General features: G+C 53.4%; 2 protein-coding genes and 1 long non-coding RNA gene across 6 annotated transcripts in view; 2 read left to right on the top strand and 1 right to left on the bottom strand.

Annotated features, from left to right (window-relative positions):
• Nucleotides 1–217: 217 nt before the first annotated feature.
• ZNF219 (zinc finger protein 219) lies at nt 218–15,006 on the bottom strand. 4 transcript variants are annotated; one of them, XM_021099309.2, is made up of 5 exons: nt 14,810–15,006; nt 3,683–3,774; nt 1,992–3,399; nt 1,552–1,683; nt 218–1,283 (listed from the first exon to the last, which is right to left on the bottom strand). In XM_021099309.2, exons 2-5 carry the CDS (start codon nt 3,686–3,688, stop codon nt 679–681), a joined length of 2,151 nt encoding a protein of 716 aa, XP_020954968.1. In that variant the 5' UTR covers nt 3,689–3,774; nt 14,810–15,006; the 3' UTR covers nt 218–678. The 4 variants fall into 4 exon arrangements, with proteins under 4 accessions (XP_020954968.1, XP_020954969.1, XP_020954967.1 ...); XM_021099310.2 differs by lacking the exon at nt 14,810–15,006 and adding an exon at nt 8,908–9,008; XM_021099308.2 differs by lacking the exon at nt 14,810–15,006 and adding an exon at nt 8,401–8,463.
• Nucleotides 9,623–13,569, top strand: TMEM253 (transmembrane protein 253). The gene is made up of 7 exons (XM_003362095.4): nt 9,623–11,271; nt 11,391–11,507; nt 11,903–12,013; nt 12,092–12,148; nt 12,413–12,523; nt 12,637–12,783; nt 13,122–13,569. The coding sequence occupies exons 2-7, from the start codon at nt 11,427–11,429 to the stop codon at nt 13,200–13,202; spliced, it is 588 nt and encodes a 195-aa protein (XP_003362143.2). The 5' UTR covers nt 9,623–11,271; nt 11,391–11,426; the 3' UTR covers nt 13,203–13,569.
• Nucleotides 14,046–16,850, top strand: part of LOC146401713 (uncharacterized) — a 38,206-nt gene continuing 35,401 nt past the window's right edge. Inside the window, exon 1 of the long non-coding RNA XR_014810911.1 lies at nt 14,046–14,173. This is a non-coding gene — a long non-coding RNA (uncharacterized LOC146401713). The remainder of the gene's footprint in view (nt 14,174–16,850) is intronic.

The following is a 16,850-nucleotide window of genomic DNA, read 5'->3' as shown; positions in this document are numbered from 1 at the left end:
TTTGGCCACAGTATCTGAGAATCCCCTAGACTACTTGTTAAATGCTAATATCTGGGACCCACCCCAGAGCTACTGAAGCTGAAGCCTGGGAGTAAAGCCCAAGTTTCTGCATTTTCTACCAAGCTCTTTGGGTGACAAAAAGTGCCTGAAGAGATTACTGTTTTCTGGACACAGTGGCCCAAGGAGAGCAGGACATAGGCAGACACACACAGTGCCCTGTGCCTCAAGACACCTGTTTATTGGGGACACAACTCTGCGACAGGGATGACAGGAATCGTACCAAAAATAGCAACGTCTACAGGGCCCCTGAAGGGGCCAGAAGGGTACAGCGCCCCCCACCCCCACCCATTGTACAAAAATAAACTCTCACGCCTATGGACCAGCAAAGACTGGCAGAGCTGCCCCTCAACAGGAACACTCCTCTCTGCCAGCCCTGGGACCCCGTTCTTTGATCCTCACCCCTGCCACTTCTAAGGCACTGTGACTCTCCCCTGGGCTGGGTGGGTACGGCCCGCCCACCCTCCTAACGCCCTCGGGCCCCCCTCCACCTCTGGTCCTCCTGGGGCTGGGATATGGGTCCCACGCTGCCCCCTGCTGGCTGCTCTACCCAACTACCTCTAGCGCTCCCCGGCTCCTGCGGGGTAAACTCACTAAGCTAATGGCCCCTAAGAGGGCTCCCTACCTTTCTTGTCCCCCTAGGCCAGCCTCTCCAGATCTCAACAGCCCAGGGCCCTCTTCCCCTTCCTGCGGAGGACTAGGAGGGGTTTCCCCTGACGGTGGTCGGGCATAGGGCGGGGATGCATCGGCCTGGGGAGGCCTGCGGCCTCGAGCCCGGCGGCTGTGGTGCACTTGCAGGTGCAAGGCCATGAGCTCAGGGGCTCCAGTGGCGAAAGGGCAGAAGAGGCATCGGTGGAGGGCACCCCCCGGCCCAGCCTCGCCTCCCGGCCCTGCCCGCAGGGACAGGTCCAGGGGTTCGGCCTCACCGCCTCGCCCGTTGCGCAGGGTCCTCCCAGGGCTAGCGGGCTTCCGACGGGACCCCGGCGCGGCGCCTCTTGATGGAGGCCGGGGACTCGCCGTGCCCTCCACCCAGGTCGCAGGCTGCGGAGCCGGCTTAGGTCCCGACGACTGGGCCGAACCCCGCTGGGAGGAGGGCGGCGGCTCGGGGGGCGGCCCAGGGCCGGCCCCGCTCTTCTGCTCCCGGTGGTGACGCTGCAGGTGGTACTTGAGCGAGCCGGACTGGGTGCCCGCATAGTCGCAGTGTGGACACTTGTAGGGGCGCTCGCCTGGAAAGAGGGGGGGCGGAGGCGGTGGGTGACAGGGCCAGAGAGGATCACTGCCCGCCCCAACTCGCATTTCCCTTCATGTTCAGACCTCTGGACCAGGAAAAAAAACCAAAAAAACAAAACAAAACACTGCTTCTCTCATCCCCTCTGATTTAATAAAAATCTAAAGGCTGTCGAACGTTATCTCCCAACGTTCCCAGGAGGCCTCTCACCACCCCCTTCTTCCTGCCCTCCAGTCCCCTCCCCACCTCAGAGGCTGCCCCCTCACCTGTGTGCACTCGCAGGTGCACTTTGAGGTGATGCGCTGAGCGGAAGGATTTCCCGCAGAACGGGCAATCCTTGCCGGTGGCCCCTCGGCCTCCTTCAGGCCGGGTCCCTCCAACTAACAGCCCATTCTCTTCTGCAATACACACATAAGGGAAATCAAAGGGACTTTGCTCTAACCGTATCTGGGTCATGTGCCCCTACATCCACTCCACAGGACCGCTTCCCCTCCGCGCCCAGGGGGACACAGTATGTTAGCAGGAACCTGAAGGGTTGGATTTGTTGGGAGTTGAGCTGTACCCTCAAAAGGAGATAAAACTGGGAGGGGGGAATGACGGGAGAAATAAAAGGTCCTTTCTTAAAAGGGGGGACAAAAGAGCGGTGGTGGCATAGGAGTGGGCCCAGGATGCAGAAAACCTTGGAGAGAGGAGGCCCCTTACTTACCCTGCGTGGTCGTGGACCTTGCCTGGGCCCCCGCAGCAGGCGCATTGTGCCCTGAGCCCTCACCTGGGCGCGGAGGCAGTGAGGCCAGAGGGCCCAGCGCCCTGCTCCGGGCCCAGGTCTCTTCCTCTGTCTCCACCATCTCCTCTTCCTCTTCTGGCTCCTCAGTGCGGTGCCGGCGAGCCCGGGCCGGGAGAGCAGAGGGAAGTGGGCGGAAACCTCCAAAGCTGCGGCCAGCCCCAGGCTCAGCGCCCTCACCATTTGGCCGGGCCTCACCGGCTCGCAGACTCAGGTAGCCCAGGAGGCTTGGAGGCTCGCGGCGCTCAGCCGGTGTGGGCGCTGGGGCCAAGAGGAGCGCAGGGCCCAGAGGCTCATAGGCCAGCAGGCCCAGGTCAGGAGGCTGGGGGGCCCGGGCAGGCCCAGAACCAGGCCCCGGGGCACGCAGTGGGCCCAACTTGCTGGCGTGCACCTTCATGTGGTTCTTAAGGAACCAGGGCTCCTTGAAGCAGCGGCCACACACAGGACACGCATGATCGAAGGAAGCCTTGTGCTTGCGCATGTGGCCCTTGAGAAACCAGGACTGCGTAAAGCTCTGGCCGCACACTTGACAGCGGAACTCCGGAGGCGCTGGGGGCTCCTCGGGAGCAGCAGGAGCAGGGGCGGGTGTTGCCTCACGTTCCGGCTCCGGGTCGGGCTCCGGGACGCATCTAGCTTCAGGCTGGGGTGGAGGCTGAGGCTGGGGCGCAGCCGAGGTGGCCGCCAGGGGGCGATCAGGAGCTCCGTGGGCCGTCAGGCTATGGTGCAGCAGCTCCTCCTCCTGGCTGGAGCCGAAACTGCACAGGCCGCACTTCCAGGGCCTGTGCAGTATGTGCAGGTGGCGTTCGCGCTCCGCCGCGGTGCGAAACTTGCCCTTGCAGAAGGGGCAACGGAAAGCGGACGATGAAGGAGCCTGGGGCCGCCCCAGGGCCTCAGTGGCAGGGGTGGCCTGCAGGCCCCCTGAGCTTCGGGGTCTCCCCAGCCGGGCCTCCCGCAGTAGCGCCCGCTCCTCCAACTCCAGCAACAGGCGAGCGGCGGGGCTACGCGGGCGCTCGGGCTGGTGCGTGCGCAAGTGCGAGCGCAGCAGGGCCCGCTGCGCCGCGCGGTGCCCGCAATGCGGGCACTGGAAGGCCTGGGCGCCTGGGTGCGCCCGCAGGTGCAAAGCCAGGATAGAGTTGAATCGGAAGCGCTTCCCGCATACAGGGCAGGGAAATCGCCGTTCGCCCGCGCGACTCTCAGACCAGCCCACTGCTCCCATCCCCGGAGACCCGGAGCTCACGCCTGGCCCGTTGGAATAGCGCTGCAGATCCAGTTCGCCGTCGAAGGCCGGTGGCGACGGCGCTAGGTGGCCGCCCGGGGCGCGGGGACGTGAACCCTGTGGAGAAAGATGTGAGTAGGGCAAAAAGGTGGAGAATGGAGCGCAGTGGGGGAAGCAAGGGCATGGAGAGCCAAAAGAACCCCAGGGAGGGTGGGTCGGGGCCTGAACCAGGAACACTGGGTGCCCCTCCCACTCACCTCAGGAAGTTGGGGGATGACTGGGAATTGAGCTGTTGGGGCTACAGAAATAACTTCTAATAATGGGAGGCCAGAGAGAGAGGTAGGGAGGGGAGGAAGCATAGTTGCAGGTACTTGTAGGTTCAGGCCCCTGCTTCACTCACCTCCATGGACCCCCTTCACATTCTTTGGTTCTGGGGAGTGCAGGGAAGAGGAGGAGGAAAAGCTGCTAGTGAAGGCAACAGGTGCTGAAGAGCTAAAGCAAGAGAGACAGATTTGGAGGAAAAGATGAGCCCTGATTTTCAGCAGTGGAAAGAGTCACTCCCAACCCCAGACTCTTAGCACGCTGAAACCTATCCCTTCTTCCTGACATCCTGAGACAGGAGGGGGCTGCTATCTTCAAAACTTGTGCTCTTTTATTTGCCCACAAAGCTCCCTGATAACCCAGATTTCTTCCCCCAAATTATTCCTTTTTAAATGCCTTGTCCAGAACAACCACCATCATCACCACCACCATCACAACCCACCCCCACCCCAACCCCACCGAGTTGGTGGGGGAGACCATCACAGTATACCCTTCTCTTATTTAGGTTGGGCTGTGCAGCTTGAAGAGCAAATGGGGTAGGCTTGCCAGGCTCCTCAGTTATCCAAGCGGGACCAGTTGCTCTCAGACCCCTAACTGACCAGCCAGCCAAACATTCTTCCAGACTCCACAGTTCTTCCTTCTGCCTTTACCCTGTCTTTCTGTCTTTCCCCCTCATTCTTCCTCCCTCTGCCTGGATTCCTGATCCATTCATTTCCATTCATTACAGAGACTCATTCATGCATGGGAGAGAAACACCTCCCAGCAGCAGAGTCTGGAGACAGACAGAGGGGGAGGGGCATGAAGGGGGAGAGAGCCAGAGGAAGAGGGAATGAAGAGAGAGTTGGGGGAGGAGTGGAAGTTAAGGGGCGCTGCAGGCCTTGGGAAGGGGTTAAAAACTGCAAATACCGGACAGGATTCATCCCCTTGTTTCAAACCTTGGAGCCTGCAGTTTGATGGGGCATCTCAGCCCCTTTGTCCAGGGCTGTTCCGAAGCAGGCTTTCCTCCTCTCTGCAGGGGAGAGGCTCCCTCACACAAGAGGAGGATTACACTGGCTCTGAGCTCAAGAGGCTGGAGTGAGGGACGGGGGGCGGGGCTGGGCCATCTGCACAGATAGGGGCTCAGCACATGCTCTGAGCAGGAAAGGGTTAACATTCTCCAGGCTAAAATTCCCTGGGCCTGGGATGTGCAGAGCTCCAGGTCTGAGGAAGGACAAGAGCACTGAGAGGAAAAGGACTGGGGGGGTGGGGGGGCAGATCTCCTGATTCTAAGCTGCAGAGGAGGTTAGCATTAAGACTGAGAAGCAACCCCAGAATTAAGGTTTATGGAAATAGGCCTAGGAGAATGACCAGAAGTAGTCCAGTCTACCTTTCTTGCCTACATACAGAATTGTATCTGGTCAAGGCTAGACAAATGTGGGCCTAAGCTATTTTTTTTTTTTTCCTGAGATAGAATATTTGAGATATAAAGAACTTCCTTATAATAGGCATTGTGAAACTGAAATAGGTTACTGAAAAAGAAAAGGACTCAGCATTACTTTGCTTAAGGATCTTTAATAGAAGAGAACTGAGTCAGGAGACAGCCCTGCAAAAAGAAAAGGCTCTGGAGGTCCAAGGCTTCTTTAATTTTTGACATTTCATAGATGGAGATATGTCTCCATGAAGGGGCATGGAACCTGTTACATGTGGAATCCGGGTTACGGGAATTTTATTAGCAGGAGATTAACAAAATGTCTTTGTTCGAGGGTCACTAAACAAACGCCGCCACTACTTTTAATATCTATATTTCTGCAGCTCCAAATTAGGGCATCCACTCTCATTTTCTGGATCCCCAAATAAACCCCTTGCCTGGGGCCAAGAGCTTAGCGGGGTTCACTGAGCAGTATCATGAAAGATGAATTAGGGAAGGACTGAGGGGTGCAAGACTATAATGGGCCTAGTCAGACCATCAGTAGCCCTGCAACCTTCAGTAAGTCATTTAACCTCCCACTGTACTCATCTGTAAAATAAGGGGGTTGGACTAATTTATACTGATGGTCCCTTCCAGTTTGAAACTTTTGTGGTTCTGAGTCATAGGACTCTTCTGGACCCCCGAGAGACATTAAAACAAATGGTCATTCCTTCAGTACCATGGAGAGTGCAGTGGGCTACCAGAGGAGCCACTTTGGCCACCTCAGTACCATAGATAGAGCTATGAAGTGCTAGAGGGGCCACATTTGCCATTTTAGAGCCATAGATAAGGCACTGAGAAACGTCACAGGATTTTTAAAAATTCCTATCTGAAAACCACAGCAGGAGAAAAAAGCAGAGGTACCAGAGGAATTATTTTGGCCTTTTGGATGTCACCAAAGATAGATAGATGTAATAGAAAATAGATGTAACTAGAAGAATTTTAATTAGCTATAAGGAGTGCCCTGACAGTTACAGTTTGTACATCCTGGAATGAGTTACTGAGGCATCGTATTTGGGTCCATCACATTCTGTTGCTCTCCTGGGGATTCCCGGAACATCCTGGTGTACAGCCAATCTGGTATATTCAGAGGAAGCAGATGGTGGGGGAGGAGGGGGGAGGCTGGGAATACTGCATGGTCATAGCTGACTAACCTATGGGCACATACTCTGATTCTGAGAAGATTCTAGGGCCCCGAACACTGCCTATAGGATCATAAACAAAATACCTCATGGAAGGCTGACCTCATATTGGAGTCGAGCAGAGTAGGAATTGGGCAAAGCTTTCTCCCCCCAAACAAAACCAAAACCAAAAAAGTGCTTTGCACATAGCAGTTTCCAGGATGGAAAGACAGCGACATACAAAAAGGCCCAAATTGAAGCTGAATTCCCGAGCAGGGAAAGTTTCCCCAGAGGGTAGCCTCAAATCAACAAAATGCATTGAAAGACCTTTCTGGGTCCAGTCAAAATCTCTTGAGTCATTTCCTCACTAAACCGGGTCCCAAGAATCTGATCTCTTGAGTTTTTCTCAATAGGAGAATACACTGACAGAGCCCCAGGTTTTATGAACTGACCTGGAACCCAGGTCATGCATGTATTGCCTGTGAGCAATAATTAGAGTTTTCTATAGTCAGGCCCTAAACACCAGCCACGAGACTTAGCCAGACAGTAGTGCTGACCTACTTTCTACCCTCAGTGGGAATCAAGGGTTATTGTGCCCTTATTTGGGTTCTATAGGAATGCAGGGCCAGGGATAGGGATTCGAAATCTTTCCAAAGCAACAGGCCAATTTCTTTTAGGTGCTAGGAGAGCTGATGGGGAAAAGGATGTGGACCATCAAACCTTACTGAGTAGGGAAGGACAGAAGGGTTGGTGAGAAGACTCTTAGGAACAATAGGGACAGGTACATAGACGCATGTGCCGAATGGAGGACCATGAAGATTGTCTCAAGCTTTGTGGTTCAAAAGTTTTTCAGGTCAAAGTGTAAGGGGCGAGGGTTCAGGAATTCTGAAGTATGCTTGTGACTAGGCTTCTGTCTCTGGTCAGCTCTAATACTTGATGTTTTTCCCTCTGAGAATCCTTACGTCTTCCAAGTATCCTAACAACGACTAATGCTGCACTAGATGGGGTTAAAAGGAAAGGGAACTCCTTAGGTGGTCTAGAGTCAAGACCACCTTTATCACACAGACATGCCAGTAGTTCCCTTTTATGGTCTCTTCTCCATGGCCCTCTGAACCTCACTACTCAAGTGGCTACTTCAAACTGACCCCACATCACAGCCTCCTCTTGGTAAAGCCTCCTTCCTTCCATCCTCACTGCCCTGAGCTGGGGTTACAGACCTCATCATGGATGCCAAATGTACAGCATGGGGCGAGACAAGGTACACCTGCTCACCTACTGCCACCCCACCATGGTGAATCATCCCAGAGGCATGTCCCTACTTGACCCCTCTTCTGAAAGTTCTGGAGGACCTGGATTTGGGGGAGGGGGCCTGAAGCCAGCCCTAAACCCCCTTAGCTGGAACTGACCCTAGAAAGGTCAGAGTCTTAGCACCCATATGAGCTTCAGTTCTTAGATTAAGGGGTGGGGAGTGAGAAGGAGAGCCTCTGGGAAAATCTCCCTCCCAGAAGTAGGTTGGCAAGTAGTGCAAGACCTTTGATCCTGCACAAGAGGTTCTTCCAGCAGCACTGCAGACCCCTCCCGGGGGAAGATAAACCAGAAGGATGATGGGGGGCAGGGTTGGGAGATTGGGAGGCCAGGGCTCAGCTACCCAGGCCCGGGAGAACAAAAGCTGAGTTGCAGCCGCCTCCGCTGCTGCCGCCGGCCGAGCTCTTTGTGACACTTTGTTTGGGACGCAGAGAGGGAAGCACCCCCCATCCTCTCCCCTCCCCCACCCCTGCTCCCGGAGAGTTTAGGTCCCTTCCTCCTCCTGCATCAGCCCTACCTGGGCCGGGGGGCACTCATCCCCTCAGACTCCCAGCTCCGCCGCCCCGCACCCCCAGGCCCCTCGCGCCCTGCCTTCGGGCCCCTACAAAGACGGCCGCCCCCCCCACCCCCGCTGGCCTTTCCCCTTTGCTGTCCGCTTTCTCAGCTCCCCCACCTGCCCCCCCTCCCTAGAGGCCCCCCTAGCTCTCCAGGCTTCTGCAGCCGCCGCCCCCACCCCGCCCCCCCAGGAGCTCTGGGCGAAGTTTGCTTGGGGCCGAGCCGGCGCCCCTCCCCCGCCCCCGCCCCCTGCACCTGCTCCGAGCCGGGCGCGCGTAGAGGGCCCCCCCTCCGTGAGGGGGGGCGGGGGCCGGGGGCGGGGGCCGGGTGGCGGAGGGGGGGCCGGGAGTGGGGGGAGCGGCTACTCACGAGCCCCGGGCGGGCGGCGGCGGAGCGGGCGGCGGCGGCGGCGGCGGCGGCGGGCGGCGGGCCGGCGGCGCGGGCGTCAGCGTTACGTGGGGCCGGGGGAGATGCGCCGGGCCCCGGCCCCCCCGCCCCCGGCCCGGCCCCCGCCCCCTCCCCGGTCCCCCGCCCCCGGCCCTGGCCCGCATTGTGTGCGGCGGGAGGCGGCCCGGCCATTAGCATGCGGGGGGCGGCGCGGCGGGGCTGGGAGCCGCGCGGGAGCGGGAGCGGGAGCGGGGCTCTGGCTCCGGGGACAGGGAGCTGGGGACCCCGGGAGCCGCGAGAGGCGGCCGCCAGGGGCGGGGTGCGGGCCGTTTGGAGACTGGGGGCGCTGTCGGAGGGAGGGAGGGAGGGAGCGGGGGTGGGGCACACAGATGATTCCAACAGGAGACTGGAAGAGATTTTGAAAGGTCATCTCGTCCTTCCCCCAGCCTCCAAGCAGGACTGCCCCTCCCACCCTAAACCCGGACATACCAGGGAAGGAGCTGGCTCTGCCGCTCTTTCTGCCCCAACATGCACAGACTCGGGAAGTTCTTCCTGGGGTTTTATCTCAAAGCTTCTCCCTTACAATTTCTGTCTCTCTTTTGGGGGAGGAGGAGGAGGGGCGATTATAGAGATAGTTAATGTCTGCCGTATAAGAAACATTATTAAAGTTACTCTACGGTCCTTTCTGTTCTTGATAAACAATTCCTGCTCCTTGCTCTCGAATTCTATTTTCCATTCCTTAAGTCACTTTAATGGCTCTTCAATACAACAAATATTTTCTGAGTGCTTACTAAGTACCAGGCACTATGCTCAGCGCCCTGGGAGATGAACAGATGAGGGGAATACAGTAGCCTCCCCCGAGGAGATTGTAATCTAGACAGGGGCTACAAATTTGTAAGTAGGTTACTTAGATTTAACCAATTTTTAGCGAATGCCTGTTCACATACTAGTAGTACATAATTCTTGCAATAACACTCTGAAATATAATTAGTCTGCATTTACAGGTAAAAAAAATGAAGATAAAGAGACTTTCCACTGGCCTACCAGTTAAGCAAGCCAAACATCTCACATTCTATCAGGCCTTAGCCACAAAAATAAAATTTATGCACATGGGGATGGAGGAGGGAGTAGACATACAACAGTTCTCAGAATCTCTTTAATTTCCCAGTCCCCAGAAAAGAAGAGTGGGCACAATGCTCCAGTGAGGGTTGACCCAGCACTGAGCAGAGCAGAAGTGGTTTACAAAGAAGGCCACTTGCCTCCCAGGACCCTGTCTCTAATACTAACTCCTCGGGCACTTCTGGCTCAGTCTTCTTCTGTCATCAGTAATAATAATGATGACAGCTACTAACGTTTATGGAGCATGTATTGAATTGGTTTGTATGCATTTTGTCTTTTAATACTTAAGGCAATCCCTTAAGATTGGTATTAACCTCCCTTTATTGACAAAGAAACAGAGAGATTAAGTAACTTGCCCAAGGTCACCCAGGTAGATCTGGGATTTGAACACAGGACTGCTTGCCTCTGGACTTCTGACTGGCTCTGCACCAGGATGGACTTTTCCTATTTTTGATATATAGACTATATAATTGGGCCCAGATGGTCCTGCTTCTTATTGTAAGAATAAATGACCCCAGCTTAGCTTCTGAATAAGCCCTTTAGTATATGGGCATCAGGCACATCAGTATGACCTCATCAGCACCATTAATGGTTATTAGTCACCCAGCCTGAGTCAACAACCCTTCACAGCCATAGTATTAGCCCCCTTTTTATCACTCAGTTTCAACAAACTGAGATTTGAATTAGTAGAATAATGTATCCAAGGTCATCATATAGCTGGGAAAGTGGCAAAGCTGATTCTAGTCCAGGTCTGCCTGGCTACAAGGTGACTCCTGTGCTTCAAAAATATTAATTGCTGGAGTTGCGGTCATGGCGCAGTGGTTAACGAATCCGACTAGGAACCATGAGGTTGCGGGTTCAATCCCTACCCTTGCTCAGTGGGTTAAGGATCTGGCATTGCCGTGATCTGTGGTGTGGGTTGCAGACGCGGCTCGGATCCCACGTTGCTGTGGCTCTGGCGTAGGTCAGCGGCTACATCTCTGATTAAACCCCTAGCCTGGGAGCCTCCATGTGCCGCAGGAAGCAGCCCTAGAAAAGGCAAAAAGACAAAAGAAAAAAAAATTAATTACTTCAATAGTGTCCTTCCCAAGGCTGACCATTTAAGGACCATCTTCTATACATGTCTAGTTGTGGGTTATCACTGAGTCAAAAACAATCCCCACTATAAATAGAGCTCTCCATCCACTTAGTCAGTGTCCAATCCAGAGTAAATCCTTCAAGAAAGGAATGAGAGAGGAGAAACTGTCCAGAAAGTGAGAGACAGGAAGCCAGGTCTTGGCACAAATCTTTAAGAAGTAATGACAGGACTAATCCAGAGAGTAATGTGAGATTTCTGTAGGGAATAGCAAATAATTTCAGGAGGAATCTTCCCCTGCAAAAGGAGAAACATGAGATGAAAATAGGGGGAAACTGAGGCCCAGGATGGTAGTGTTCATGCAGATGAGGTGAGTGATCAGAAGAGGAACCCAGGATGGGCAGAGATGGGGACAATAGGAAACAAGAACAGAATGAGACAGGGCTGGGTGTCTCGAGGAGAGAACTGAGGCTGGTGCCTGCTAACTGCCACTCCCTGGATCCTTAGGTCCTCATAGGGACCTTTGCCCCACCACACCCCAATCCTGATAGCCTGTCTCTGCCAGGACAAGTTCGTTGGCTGCTCTGAGCTACCAAGCCCCGCTAGGAGCTCCAGGCTCAGCTGGGACCCATCCCTTTGGAGCAGCTGCTTCAGACTAGGTAGGTGTGAGGACCTGAGCCTCAACTCCCTGGATACTGGAAGTGGGCAGAGGGGTAGCTGGAAGAGATGCTGCTGTATATCCTGTCTCCTGATAGGTGCCATAATACATTTTTCCCAGGCTGGGAAGTACCGAGCTCTCGTGGTCAAGGAAGCCATGGAGGAGAGAGCTGGTCGTCTGGAAAAGCTACAGCACTGGGCGAGGCACAGGCAGAGTGGGCACCTCTTGGTGCTGGCGGTGAGGCCAGGCTGCTCCATCCCAAGCTTCAGCATGTTCACTTCTACCCCAGTTCAATTCCATCCATGTTTAGTGAGAACCCATCATGTTCCTGAAACAGTGCTAGGCTCTGAGTGGGAGGAGGGTGGAGGAAGCATAGACTAAACAAGGCAAGACCCTTAATTTCCATGTAGCTTCTTCCATCATGTGAGGAAAACACACAGGTAAGTGACTGAACTATGACATGAGACAGAAAAAAATTAAAGGATTTCCCCTTCTTTCAACAGCCCTTAGTTGACTACTTTCTGCCACTACACCTTCCTCCCAATTGCTGATCTCTAAAAGAGGCAGGGGCTGGGAGAAAGGAAGGGAATCCCTGACAGTTCCCCTTCACCTATCCTGCATCTGGTCTCCAGGTGAGCCAGCTATGGCTGGCAGTGGCTGTGGTGCCCTTTGCTATCTCAGTTGCCTGCCTGAACTCTGCTTGTCACATGGCCACAGCACTGCCACTTGGGCCTGGAGTACTGGTAAGAACTACCATATGGGAGGGTGGAAGGAAGGTCCTGAGGGGTCAGAGCTCACCACGTGCCTTTCTCATCACTCAGGGTTTCCTCACTGGGATTGTTACCCTTGAGCTGCGCAGAGCACCCCGTTTCTGGAAGGTGAGAGGAGAAGAGAACTATTCTGTCCCCCTCCCACACACACACACCCCTCAGCCCAGGAAGTGGATTTCTAACTGTCGACTGTCAGCTCTCTGCTCTCTGCCCATGAATGGCCTAAAAGACTGAGAAAGGAAGACATTTAGATGGCCCTGTTTGGAGGTGGAGGAATAGGAACTGAGTTTGGTTTTCAGCTAGGCTGCAGGTGGGGCTTGGGGTTGCACTGAGTCCCCCAGGCTGGGCAGAGCTGAACTGACTCACTGGCAGGTGCGTGCCATGATGATATTCAACCTCTTCAATCTGATCTTGGGCTTCATCGCGTTGGTGATTGAGGTGATGAAGACAGCCTTGATGTCTGCCCCAAATATCCCCTCCCAGGTACAAGTGAATAAAAGAGAAGGTGGGACGATGAGGAGACAAGAGGAGGGGGAAGGGCAGGGGCAAATAGGTGCAGGGTCCTTTGCAGCATCCTCAGCCCTTTCTACCTACAGCTAGAGGGCTTGCTGGTGCTTGAGCTCAGCGCTGAAGCCTTCACTCTAGGGGGAGTGCTGGTCTCAGCATACTCCCTGATCCTGCTGAGCCAGAGGAAGCGAGGATGCTGCAGGAGCCAGAGTCTGCACTACCAGGAACTGCAAGAGGTACTGAATGAAGGCAGGGAGGAAAATATTTTTTCACTGGCTATCCTGGTTGGCGGTACTTAAGGGAAAACAATGGCACAGGGCAGAAAGAAGGGGTACTAGACTGAAAGTGATTGGTTTTCTGGCTTTGGACATTTCTCCTCTAGAGGTGGGGAAGAGGGAATTGGGTATCTAAATGGTTGGGGTTAGAAATGTGAGAAGCAATAGAAATCTGCCTAAATATTGGAAGGGCTATGGGAACATGGGGAAAAAATGGCAGAGGACAAAGTTGCATCTGTCTGGGATTCTTCCTTTCTCATCCCTTCGGTTTGCACTCCTCACACTTGTCTGGTTTTCAGGGTCTCTCAGAGTTGGAGGAAGTTCCTGATTTGGAGAATGGTCCCACCGTGACTAGCACAGCAAACAGAACGAATGAGTGAACTGGCAAGGGGAAGAGTACAGGTGCTGCTCTCCTACCCTACAGAAGCGTTCTCCAGACACTCCTGCACCCCATCCCCACAGAACTCAAACTAGATGGAGTCCCTTAAGACTTAAAAAGGAGTTCCCTTGGTGGCTCAGCAGTTAACGAACCCAATTAGGATCCACGAGGATGCAGGTTTGATCCCTGGCCTTTCTCAGTGGGTTAAGGATCTGGTGTTGCCATAAACTGTGATGTAGGCCCGTATGTGGCTGGGATCCCACGTTGCTGTGGCTGTGGCCTAGGACCGCAGCTGTAGCTCCGATTCTACCCCTAGCCTGGGAACTTACATATGCTGCTGGTGCGGCCCTTAAAAAAAAAAAAAAAAAGACCTACAAGACGTTTGGTGGAGTGCCTTCAATTTTCAGTCAGACCAGGGCCCCATTCTTTTCCCTTCCCTTCTGGAGACAGCAATACCCAGACCAAGTCTTCCATCACCTCACTACCCTAAAAATCTGCCCGCCTGCAAGATATCCTTAAACAGCTATCAGCTAGACTGATTTCCTCCCATCTGTCCTTACCCTCCTTCCAACTTTTCTTTCCTTCCCACTGCCTCCCAGTACAGCTTCACATTTGCCTCATCTCACTATTTCCAAGATTTCCAACTTTCACAGTCCCAACCACTCCAAACCCGGGTTTCCGTACACGCCTACTCTCTGAAGTCAATTCACTCGTGCTTTAGTTCTCAGTCAGAGGCGGTTCCTTTCTACTCTAGCGGAGACTACAAGTCCCAGGATGCCCCGCTGCCCCGTGGCCTGCTGGGAAATAAAGAGCCTTTCCTCCGCGGTGGGGGCGCTGTGCATCTGCTGAGTGACGCCAAGCGCTGGAAGTCAGGGCCTAGCCGAGAGTTTCCTCGGACGCGACCACTGGCCCCGTGTGCAGGGAGGAGCCGGGCGGGCTATTCTGAGAGGGGCCGCCACCACCCCAATCTCGGTAACTGAGAGTTGACTGTGGGTCCACAGTCCTCCCTCTGACAGCTTCGGAGACGGGCAGGGGCGGAGGGCTGGCCCTCAGCAGAGCTGGGGTTTCCACAGATGTTGTCGCCGTGCCCCCTCCCACAGTGCCCAGGTTCAAAGTCCTGAGACTTGGAGCGCGCGCGAGAAAGGGGTTGGAGATGATGAGTCAGAAGCCCAGGGCCCTTTTCATCCCCCTCCCCCCGGGCCTAGGCGCCTGAGGAGGACGGGCTGGCCAGACGGGTGGATGGGGCAGGAAGAGGAGGGACACGGCGACCCGACCTAAGGCTTTCCCGCCTCTTGCGAGCACGCCGGTGTAACGAGCCCGCGTCGCCGCCACCCTTTCTCTCCAAGGCGGGAGCGGGACTGCGCAGGCTCAGCCTCTCAGCAGCCCCGCCGACCTTCGATCCCGGCTGCTGAGGTGCGGTTGCTGAAGCTCTGGTTGCGCTCAACCCCCACCGTTTATGACCTTTGCAAATGTGCAAAGATGACGAGCTCAGGTGGGCTTGAGAAAAGCCCAGGAAAACTGGGAGCACCCAGTTGTACCAGCCCGACAGCTTACTAGCCGCTAGAGAAACTAGAAGTTGACCAGAGCTGCATTACTATGAGAACTCACCCCAAATTCACAAAGTGCCCAGGATGGGTGTGCGCCTCACACTCATTTTTGTTCCCACTTGAGAAGGCTTCTTTCCCTAGAGAATGCTGCTTCTCCGGGCTTAGCCAAGCCCAAGCACCAGTAAGGAAAGAGCGCAGCCTGGCTGCCTTGCCCTGACATTGCAGTGGCGCCAGGGGCAGCTCCTTTCTGTTTGTGACACCTTGGGAGTGGTAATAGTCGCCCTATGACAAGATTGTGTGAGTATTTGTGGGTGGGGACAGTTCTGGGATTAGGTTCTGAAATGGAGAAAACAAGATCTGGGCCTCCCCCTTCGCCGCCTCCTCCCAATCTAGAATAATGGAGAGCTCATGTGTGAAGGACTCAAAATAATTTTCTTAAAACTCAGAAGGTGATAGTAGATGAGGAAGCTGAGGGTAAAAATCAGCAATTCATTCCAAATAGAAGCAGCAGCTTTTAGTGATATAATCAGATGTCTAGGAGTTGCATTTTACTTCTTGGAGAATTCAGTCACCATGCAGATGAACCTTATATCAGTCAGGTTTGGTGAGATTATGATGTGGTAACAATGCCAAAATTTCAGTGCCCTGAAACCTAAAGCCCCAAAGGTTTAGGGAGTCTGGCAGGGTACTCTGAACATTGTAAGTTACGCAGGTACCCAAGCCCATGGAGCACTACCATTTTGAGATCCTACCATGACACCATGAGACTAATACCCCTCACCACCACCAGCTTGCCCAGTTGTGAAGTAAGCATGAAGAATTGTTCATAGACTTTTAAATGTTTCTGCCTCAGAGGGATACATATCACTTCTGCTCACACTTCATTGGCCAAAGCAAGCCATATAGCCATATCCAACTTCAAGATGGCCAGAAGGGCAATCTTTACATATGCCTGGAAGGGGAAGGGAAGCAGAAATACTTCATTAAAGGAAGAGGAGGTAGCCATTTGCAGTGATTTGTTGAACAGCTTAGCAGTTGGTATTCATCTGTTCCAGCAGTTATGCGCATATCTACTTTGGTTTTGTTCTTTGGTTTTGTTCCACTAAATGAAGTTCTCAATAGAAACTCCCCCCCCCTCCCCCAGGATAATGGTAAGACTGGGAGACAGGAAATTTGATGTGTAAGTTTGGGCAAGTCAGACCTCTATGAACTACATTTTGCTTAAATGGAGGTTATAGTATTTACCCTCAACCTAACTGGAGGACCAAGGCTCAAATAAAATTACACATGAAAAAAAAAAAAAAACTTTAAAACTGTTAAACACTTTGGAGGTTTTTCCGATAGGGAAGAGGAGTGAAGCAGATTAGGTATGAGTTAATAGGGAGTCATAGGAACTATGGAAAACTAGAGGAGCCCACATTCTATTTAAAGACTTTAACCCAATTCTACCCAATTATTCCCATGTGGGACTGGGGGCTTGGTATTGCCATTGTTCCAATTTTCCTATAAAGGTCAGAAATTCTGACTTTTTAAATGTGAATCATCTGATTTTAAAATGCTGAGGCAGTTCCTTTTGTATATGAACCTGACTGATATCCATGAGGATGTGGGTTCGATCTCTGGCCTTTTTGTTCATTGGGTTAAGGATCCATCGTTGCCTTGAGCTGTGGTATAGGTCAAAAATGCGGCTTGGATCTCACGTGGCTGTGGTATAGGTTGGCAGCTGCAGCTCCAATTGTTGACTCCTAGCCTGGGAACTTGCATATGTCGGAGGTGCAGCTCTAAAAAAAAAAAAAAAAAAAGTAAATAAAATAAAATGTTGATGATTACAATTTTAAAAATCAACAGATTCGGCCTATGGTCCTTCAGTTATTGTCTCTTCATTATACAAAAATAAGCTATAAATTCAGGTTTTGGATGTGCAGTTCTCGTTGGCCCTCAAGGCTTCTAAAATTCAAATCTTGAAGAGATTTAACATTAGGTTCTCATATTGGTTATCAGGGAGAGGGTATTTTGCCCCCCAGGGTTTATTTGGCAGTTTTTGGTAGTAACACCTTCAGGGTAGGAGGAATATGTAAGCAAAGGAGAATCAGATGATAAGT

This window comes from Sus scrofa, chromosome 7 (assembly GCF_054392235.1).
Source record: "Sus scrofa isolate SSC_HxYL_T2T_F1_AM1 chromosome 7, Sscrofa_HxYL_maternal_Yorkshire_Landrace_v2.0, whole genome shotgun sequence".
Lineage (NCBI taxonomy): Eukaryota > Metazoa > Chordata > Mammalia > Artiodactyla > Suidae > Sus > Sus scrofa.
The sequence above is the reverse complement of the archived record's forward strand: the minus strand, read 5'-3'. Positions and strand labels throughout refer to the sequence as shown.

Bases quoted from the DNA above. Each gene is read 5' to 3' on its own strand.
- TMEM253 (XM_003362095.4), top strand. From the start codon at position 11,427: ATGGAGGAGAGAGCTGGTCGTCTGGAAAAGCTACAGCACTGGGCGAGG. The intron at 12,149-12,412 runs GTGAGAGGAGAA...ACTCACTGGCAG, and splicing joins GAGCACCCCGTTTCTGGAAG to GTGCGTGCCATGATGATATT. The intron at 12,784-13,121 runs GTACTGAATGAA...TCTGGTTTTCAG, and splicing joins ACTACCAGGAACTGCAAGAG to GGTCTCTCAGAGTTGGAGGA.
- ZNF219 (XM_021099309.2), bottom strand. The intron at 1,684-1,991 runs GTAAGTAAGGGG...TGTGTATTGCAG, and splicing joins AAGGTCCACGACCACGCAGG to AAGAGAATGGGCTGTTAGTT. The intron at 1,284-1,551 runs GTGAGGGGGCAG...CCCTCTTTCCAG, and splicing joins GCACCTGCGAGTGCACACAG to GCGAGCGCCCCTACAAGTGT.